Source organism: Oncorhynchus mykiss, chromosome 12, assembly GCF_057628025.1.
Source record: "Oncorhynchus mykiss isolate SJ-2025 chromosome 12, ASM5762802v1, whole genome shotgun sequence".
NCBI lineage: Eukaryota > Metazoa > Chordata > Actinopteri > Salmoniformes > Salmonidae > Oncorhynchus > Oncorhynchus mykiss.
Window position 1 is genome coordinate 77109606 of NC_143033.1, and position 9023 is coordinate 77118628.

The following is a 9023-nucleotide window of genomic DNA, read 5'->3' on the forward strand; positions in this document are numbered from 1 at the left end:
TCTATTCAAACTCCTTTCCAAACGTTAATTGCGTGCAAGGTCCTGTTCAATACCCACTGCAGAGGTGATTGTGATTATGATTATTAGTTTCACGGATTAGGCTAATAGCCTATGTAAGGGCAGAAGAACATTGTCTTGGAATGTATTATAAATTACAGTATCATCCACGTTGTATTGAAGATTCAAGAAGGCCTTATTCTAATCAGAGAGATTGGTCCAGTTTCGACTGTTACTAGAAACACACACAGAGACGATTTACGATGAAGGCTGATTTATTATTTTAATCCAAATACCATAAAACCAAATGGGGAAAAATACAAACTGAGCATATTACAGAAGGCAAAATAACAAAAACAAAATGTGCCAGAAGGTAAACCTATAGTTGTGAACAAGTAATACAAATATAAATGTATAAAAACGATTGTAAAACAAATATAAAACGTTATAAAATCTAATTGCGAAGGAAATCCTGTATTAAAAGTGGGGGGGGGGGGGGGGGGGGGGATGACTTAAAGACAAATCCTAATTGAGACATCAATGAGTATACAAAATATTAAGAACACCTGCTCTTTCCATGACAGCTTTTAGCTGGATTCACCTGGTCAGTCTATGATCCCTTTTTGATGTCCCCTGTTAAATCCACTTCAATCAGTGTAGACGAAGGGGAGGAGAAGGGTTAAAGAAGGATTTTCAGGCCTTGAGACAATTGAGACATGACTGTGTATGTGTGCCATTTAGAGGGTGAGGCAACTCCACATTAGGAAGATGTCCTTAATGTTTGGTATACTCAGTGTATTTCTGTATTCTGGACTTCAATCATTTTTAAATTATAATTTTATGCATCACTACTACTGTAGAATAATGTCATATATTATTATAATTTTGGTATACCTATATTACAATGCAAATTCTTCATTAGCTCCATAGTCCATTCTGTCACTTTCTAGTTACCAACCAATCCAAAAAGGGTGCCCACTGAACAGGAATTTGAACCTTGCCTACCACCTTACACACCCTAGTCAGTACCCAAACACCCCACGTCACTCCTTCCCTCAGTAAAACCACTCATAAAACCTTTATTCAAGAAAATAAACAATCTTTCATTTGAGAAATGTAGTACCTTTATTGGACAGTTAGAGTAGCTACCATTTCTAGTTGCCTTCTCATGAACATTACAACTGTTATTGACCTCAACGATAATGTTGCTGCTACCAAATATTTTGTCGAGAATTATCTGTCTGGTCAACACATATTATTCTATTTACACTCAGACTGATCACCACAACATACAGTGTAACAAAAGAGTTTGTTATGAGGGGAAGATCTTTGGATAAAAATTCAGAAAAAATTGTTAACCGTTACAACGACTAAAATGTGGTTGGAAGTTAGCCAGTAAGACCATCATTTAAAACAACAGTATCCTGATAAGGGTGCTGTAGGCCTTACCACAGCTAGCTGTCTGACATCTAAAGTAGCAATGCTGTGTGCAAAGTTTGTCATCTGTTATAAGTGTTGGAGATCCATACCGTTACCTATGTGAAATTTGAATTGAATAAAAAGACACTATCAAAAATACTCTAGGGTAAATAAAGGTTGTGTAGAAATCTCCATCTATTGTACGGAATTAAACTGGAGTCCTGTGTCAGAATTGTTTTAGCACCAATCAGCTGACTGATACAATTGATAAAGGACACTTCAGAGAGATATGTGTATTTTAGAATGAATGGGTGATTTTGTAGTTTTAGAATGATATGGGCCAATTAATCATTTTACAGTGATATGGGTGACTTTATGCATTCCATAAATGATTGTGATGAGACACAACATATTCCTACTGTGTCACTGCAACTGATCGATTATCAATGATATATAGAATGACATATATTGCTGGAACAGTAATAAGTAGCAAATTCAACGGAAACAAAAAAATAAGCGACAATAATGAACTACGGTAAAGTAATACAATCTTGCTTATCTAGTGGCAATAAAAGACACAAAATGAATGTAAGTGGGATTATTTCTGAGTTGAGTTTGTGTGTTGAGCTGTTACAAGGGGAACGGCTTATTCTGACGTGAATATTATCGGAGATTGATTTCAACCGACACTAACAACAAAAAACAGACTCTTGTGCGTAAACAACTACATGTGAGTAAAGCATCACGATGAATTCCTTTTCCGTTGAAAGGAAAGATGCGCTAGGATCGTGTCAAGTGCTGGGTTTCATGCCGACGTGCACAAACAGTACATACAGAGAGAACAGACAGAGAGAAGAGGAAAAAGACCATTACAATCACTCTCCCACACACAAATACACACAGACACTCACACACACACACATATACACAGATATCAACACTTGTGGTGGAATGGTTGAGGAGCTGGTTGAAGAGGTGCTGCTAAATTCTCCAAAAGGTATCTTACAGTGTGGTCACTTTGTTTCACCAGAGGGGGGAGAAGATCCCAAAAGAGGAGACTTTGGTGATACCTTGAGGGTCAAACAACATTTATAAATCGTCACCTGATGCACCCACAAATGAGTGTGTGTTGTGCTGTGTGTTGGTTTTTGTTCAAATGTTAACGGAAATTCTCTGTTTGACAACACTTACAGGGGAAGGAGGCTTGGCGAAGTTGAGGTGAGCGTAGAGAAGCACAGCGATGTCATTCTGACTGGCCTCCAGGGCTATGGACAGGGCTGAACTGCCATCCTAGTGGAGAGAGAGATAACCATAGGTTGGGTTGCCAAAGAGAGAGAGGGTGAGAAAGGCAAGACAAAGTAGGTCAGGCTGAGAGACAGGGTTGGGAGCTGGTGCACACAGCTGCACCGCCGAGAGCAAAATAGAGAGACAGAGACAGAAGAGAAAATAGAAAACAAACAGTCAAAGACACTGTATGACATGGGAGACTCACAGATGCTGTTAGAGAGTAGGGAAAACGGGGTGGGAAAACAACTAGTAAAATGCTATGTAAAATCCTAGAAGTTTGGGAGAAGGTTTGTTGACTCACGTTATCAGTGAGGGTGACATCACAGCCTGGCACAGACAGCAGCTGACGCACGATGTCGACGTGGCCGTGCTCGCAGGCACACATGAGCGCCGTGGAGCCGTCGTCGTCGCGGATGTTGACCTGTGCCCCGCAGGAGAGCAGCGCCCGTACCATGTCCCCTCGCCCGTGACTCACTGCCAGCATCAACGCCGTCTGACCCGCCTAACAACATACAACAGTTACCCGTTAGGAAGGCCACGAGTTTTACCAGTCTCCTGACCGTGTGACCTTCTGACCTGGAAAAACTCCAGGCAGTAGTTATCAGAGCTGGCCTAACACCAACAGTAAGTTTTTCTTACACAAAATTACAAAACCATCGGAGGCAAGAAAAGACATGTCCTGGCCCAACATAACCCTTTGAGAATTTTAATTCCATCAGAACATAGATACAATGTGGAGTTATCAGCAACATACATGCAAAGGAGCCATCTAACTGAAGTAGCTGAAAAAGCCATTCTGTCAGGGGCTCGGGAGGGATGTCATCGGGTCTGCCTGAGCTTGGCTGTGTGCAGGGAGGCCTGCTGTCCAGCAGGGGGCATAGTGTACCTGGCTAGCTTTGGCGTTCACGTCCCCTGTGCGCAGCAGCTGCAGGACCGTGTGAAGGTCACTGTCAGAGTGGAAGGCAGCCAGAGCTGTCAGCATGATGGCTGTGTACCCGGCTTTGTTCTGCTTGTCAGCGTTGCACAGGCCTGACAGGGAGAGAGTGACCAGGACACATTTATTATGGGAGTTATATCCCTAAGCCATTCCACTAACAGTCATGCAGTACATCAAGGTTATACATACAGTCAATGGTATCTATGGCTCTGAGGCAGACCACAAGTCTGTGTTAGATATACACATTCATACAGTGCTGATCCATGTACTGTACAAACAAACCAAACACTTACTTGTCCACCATAAAAGTAAACCACTATTCTCTTGTCTGTAAACACACACATCCCCCAGTCACTCACCAGTGTCCAGCAGCAGCTTGACCACAGGGAAGTTGGAGTGGGAGACGGTGTAGTGCAGGGCCGTGTTGCCGTTGCCGTCAGCCATATTGACCACAAACTTCAGCAGCTGTGGGGAGACGGAGGAGAAGGTATCCATATAGGCCCTGACCATGGCAGTGTCAGCTGCCTTGTGACAGGACACACGAAGCCACTCCTGGAGCACCGTGGTGTAGGCTGTCCTCTGGGGAGGGAAATCACAGAGACCGGTCTCAGACTAACAACCAGACAGGACTGGTCAAAGTAACTCACACTGTTTATGATACACAGATGAATGTAGGCCTGACTGCTTTAGCTTAATGGGATAACCCAGTCTTGTAAAGTGCAGGAGACCCGAGTTCAAATCCCTGTCGGTTACATGAACCCAATAATGTAGGAAGTGACTATATGAAATGACAAGTCACAGATGAAGTCATCTAAACTGGCATGGTGGGCAGAGTAAAAGAGAATTGCATACTGCTGCTTGCTGGCTGAAAGCATTTGGTTCACCCAGGGCTTTCTGCAGGGCATGGAGAGATGCCATCAGGCTCTCACTGAACTCCAGTCTGACAGAGATGAAAGAAAACACAGCAAATTCTAACACACACACACATACACAATATCATAGTGCACTTGAGATCATTCATGGAATGACGAATCTACTGATTAGAGTTTTTAAATGGTTGTGCTGGTTTACCTGGTTTCTTGATTGGCTGCTCCAGTAGCACTTGGGGCGTTTCCAGGTGTTGGTGTCGAGGCTGGTGACTGGACTCTCCTCTGCTGGGAGCTTTGTTCAGTAGCTGATGATTGGGTGGCCCAATGCTGAGGGGCGAGGTCAGTAGTTTGTGATTTGGTGACATCAGTGGTATTTGATTGGGTGACACCCTGCTTTACTTCCGGGTTAGTGGCTTCTGGTTGGCATCTGGGTGGCTTGGGGGGTGCAGAACAGGTAGCAGCTGGTTGCACGGTGCACTGCTCAGGTGTAGTGGGTTCAGTGCTAGTATTTATGGAGGTACACTCTTGAGGGATGGGGTCTGGGACCGATGATTGGACAATACTCCCCTGACGGACACAGTCATTGGCTGGAGACGGGTAGGTAGTCTCAGTGGGGGCAGAGTCAGAGGCACATTGTTGCACGGCAGTGTTCAAGGCTGGTGATAAGGTGGCTACATGCTGCAGTCCTATGCTTACGGTTGCTGATTGGCTGGTGCTCCGCTCAGAGGCAGGTTCGCAGGCTGGTGGTTGGACGGTAGTGGCTGGGAGCGGGGTGACATGCTCTAGCCTTGTGGAGGAGACTGGGACTGCTGCTGCTTGCTGGTGCCGTCCCGCTGCAGACTCTGGTGCTTCTGGGAGTTTCTCTGTGGTCTCATGATATTCACTTGCATCACTCTCCTCTGAACTCTCACTGCTACTGTCGTCTGACGAGGTGGACTCATACCTGCAGGACAGAACTGATCTATCACATACGTCAACTCACGCTGTTACACGTAAACAATGTCATACACTATCAATAACACACGTACCCTCCATTGACTCCAGTGAACTGCAGGTTCTTCTTGGTGGATGGAGAGCCAGGTTCTCCTTCTGCCTTACGTTTCATAATGGACCTCAGGGCGGTCTGGGGAGAGGCTGCTGCAGCTGGAGAGAAGACCCAATGTTGCCACAATGTTATGTTACGTCAGGGACAGTTAGCGGGAGGTAAGGAGGTAAGGAGTCGTACTGTCCATAGCTACCTGGCTTTGATGGGTCTTCTTGAGACTGGACGGTGTTTATGGCAGTGTGCTGGGGTGTCTCTCCTTCCTTCAGATGCAGCAAAGCCATCTGATTACCAATGGTATCAATGGCGATGGCAGGATTAGTGACAGGCACAGAGGTGGACAGCTCACTTCTTAGGACCTCTCGGACCTGTTTGGAGGAGATGGCGATGGGCAGCTCAACAGCTGCATCTGGAGGAATGGAAAGGAAGAGGACAAAAGATGGAAGGGATCAACAATCAAAGAAAACACATGGTTTTTCAACCTAACAACTCATTGTTATAGAAAACATTTGTACATTTTACAGGAGCATATAGAGGTAAATGCCTTGCTCAGGGGCACATCGACATCATCTTTCATCTAGTCGGCTCATGGATTTGAACCAGTGACCTTTAGGTTACTGGCCCAACGCTCTTAACCACTAGACTACCTGCCACCCCATTTCAACCTACTTCATTTAATTTGATATCACTTGTAACTTATCACTGAAGTCAGACCTACCCTCTGGGCCCAGGGCCTGTGCATGTCCTCTGTGGGTTCCCTCCAGGACTGTACCACCTGGAGGGAGGGAGGGGGAGCTGCACCCCTCTGCTCGGAGCAACGTGCCCACCCCCACCACAGTGGCTGGTTGCTCCAGCGTGTACACCTGGATTCCCACAGTCCTCTGTGCCCGGTGATGGGGCTGCTGGGTAAAGCTGACTACCGTTTGCAGGCTGCGTCCCTGCTGCTCCTGCCAGCTCAGACTGGTGGCCCTGACCGAGTGGTTTGCCTGGGGGGCATGAGCCTGCCTCTCCCTCTTAGCTGCCTGCACCTGCTGCTGGGCAGCCTGCAGCTCTTGCATCGTACTCTTCAGCTGGCCCTCCAGCTGGCCCACCTGGCTCTTCAGGGCCTCTGTCTCCGGCACCAGCCCCAGGTCCTGCTCCTGCACCCCAATGCCCACATCCACCTGCTGGCTGCCCCTCGCCTCCTCTGGTCCCACCCCAATGGTACGCACTTCCCTCTGCCCAGCTGGCCGCGATCCACCCACGATCACTGTGTCCTCAATCTCACAGCCTGAGTCTGCCTGCGGCCTGGAGCCCTCAGGGGTGGTGGGGGTGGTGGGGGACAGAGGCCCTGCTGCAACCCTGGTGGTGGTTCCAGCTCCAGAGCTCACCTCCTCCTCTGGGATGTCGATGTAGAGCTCCCCTCGGGGCCGGCCCACTCTGCCGAAGCCAAGGGTGTGTCCCAGAAACTTCTGGCTCTTCAGCTGGACGCTTAGCTGCCTCTTCTCCTCCTGCAGCACAGAGATCTTCACCTGTAGCACGGGGATGGTCTTCACCTGCTCCTCCAGCTCCCGGATCTTCCTCAGAGCCACCGCCATCTGCTCTCTTACATGCTGCAGGTGGGCCGGGGTGGGCGACACGGGCGTGGACAGGCCGGAGCTCATGGGGGTGAAGGAGCCCGTTCCTCCTCCATGGGTGCGGTTGTAGCTGTGAGCACTGCTCAGGGAGGTGGTGGATCCGGCCATGCTGTTGTGCATGCTACCAAGTGTGCTGGAGAACCTCCTGGGGCCCCCTTCTTTCTCTTCCTCCAACTTCCTGCGGGCGTCCAGCAGGGTCTTCTCCACCCGGGCCGTGCTGAAGCTGGGCCTCTGGGAGTGGGAGTTGTGTGGGTGGTAGCCCGGGGCGCAGTAGGAGAAGGATGATTGGCGACTGTCCTGGCTGGTGTTGGAGCACAGGGACTCTGTGGAGGTCCACCAGGAGCCTGTGTAGCCGTACCCCCGGGGGAGAGACCCGTAGCGGGGCCGGCGCTGACCGGGGACCTTCTTGATGGTGTTTCCCTTCTCAATGTCGTTGACATACTTGAGGAAGTCTAGGTCCAGACGGTAGCCGTAGGGGGTCTCCACAGAGTAGGGCGCCTCCTGCTCCTTCCCATGCAGGGAGGGGGGAGCGGACGGGGTAAGCTTCCCTGCAGGGAACAGGAAATAGAGTTAAAACAAGCGGAAATCTGCCATCTAATCTCGGACTCAGACTTCAGAAAATAGCATCATCTCTCGAGGATACGGAGTGTTTGGGTATGCACTCTAATAGTAGCTACACAAATTAGGTAGAAACAAAGTTTGATAAATAAAGGAGTCGGTTATAGGCAGACCTTGATCGGTTTAAGGTATCTAAAGACTTTAGGTTGATCTTATTCTAGATGTTAAACACTTCAGGCCAAGGCCGATTAAGTTCAATCCTGGACTGAAAAGCATGCCAAAGGGAGAAACTCCAACGAAATGACTTTTTGGTCTTAATCTGTGTCTGGGAAACAGTCCCTACATGAGAAATAGATTATTCACTCACATGATAGTTTGTGGAAGATGATCCAGTATTATGATGTTAAGAAATAGAAAGAGTAGAGTTAGGACCCTACCTCCTGGGAAGCTGGGGTCCATGTGCAGCACCTGAGCCATGATGTCACACGTTTACCCACAAAACCTCACCTGGGGGGGAGAGAGAGACACATTCATACAAACCTGTCAAACACTTCCACAACATCGTCAGAGGAACTACTCCTAATGGAGCGACCCACTGTAAGATATTTGCCAATACATTGTACACAAAGGGGGGATACCATAGATACACCAGCATGGGAAAGGCCAGTGGAAAAAAAATATTGAACCTTAAAGGGTTCTTTGGTTATCCCCATAGGAGAACCTGTTGAAGAAACATTTTTGGCTACAGGTAAAAATTTCTACAGAGGGTTCTCCATGGAACCAAAAAGGGTTATACCTGGAACCAAAAAAGGTTCTCCTGTGTGGACAGCCGAAGAACCCTTTTGGAACCCTTGTTTCTAAGAGTGTAGGGTCACAATGACAAACCTTGTAATTGAAGTCTCTCTCACGAGGGCGGAGTAGTGTAAGCTGGGTTTGTTTTGGTCAATATACTGCTTCTTTGTTGGGGTGGCCTGAGAGTTTAATTGGTCATACTGTAGGATGGTCATATGGTGGGTCGGCTATATCTAACATCTTGTGTATGTCCCTAAGAATCTCTCTGTGTGATATATTTAACATATATTAGCCATTTCTCTGCTTTTCTGCCTGCTTATGTTCTTTCTGCTTGATAGTACATCTTTCTGCTCGATGGTACATCTTTCTGCTCGATAGTACATCTTTCTGCTCGATAGTACATCTTTCTGCTCGATAGTACATCTTTCTGCTCGATAGTACATCATTCTGCTCGATAGTACATCTTTCTGCTCGATAGTACATCTTTCTGCTCGATAGTACATCTT

General features: G+C 47.4%; 1 protein-coding gene across 3 annotated transcripts in view; it reads right to left on the reverse strand.

The window, feature by feature from the left end:
• Positions 1-1098: 1098 nt before the first annotated feature.
• Positions 1099-9023, reverse strand: part of LOC110538432 (KN motif and ankyrin repeat domain-containing protein 2) — a 26450-nt gene continuing 18525 nt past the window's right edge. For 2 of the 3 annotated variants that reach the window (XM_036938359.2, XM_021625262.3), the window contains 11 exons: positions 8163-8232; positions 6270-7715; positions 5748-5960; positions 5538-5652; positions 4712-5452; positions 4493-4580; positions 4000-4219; positions 3590-3732; positions 3005-3205; positions 2608-2706; positions 1099-2486 (listed from right to left, as the gene is read on the reverse strand). In XM_036938359.2, the coding sequence (XP_036794254.2) occupies positions 2430-2486; positions 2608-2706; positions 3005-3205; positions 3590-3732; positions 4000-4219; positions 4493-4580; positions 4712-5452; positions 5538-5652; positions 5748-5960; positions 6270-7715; positions 8163-8202 (3363 nt within the window). In that variant the 5' untranslated portion in view covers positions 8203-8232 and the 3' untranslated portion in view covers positions 1099-2429. The remainder of the gene's footprint in view (positions 2487-2607; positions 2707-3004; positions 3206-3589; positions 3733-3999; positions 4220-4492; positions 4581-4711; positions 5453-5537; positions 5653-5747; positions 5961-6269; positions 7716-8162; positions 8233-9023) is intronic. The other variant, XM_090193386.1, reaches the window with a different exon arrangement.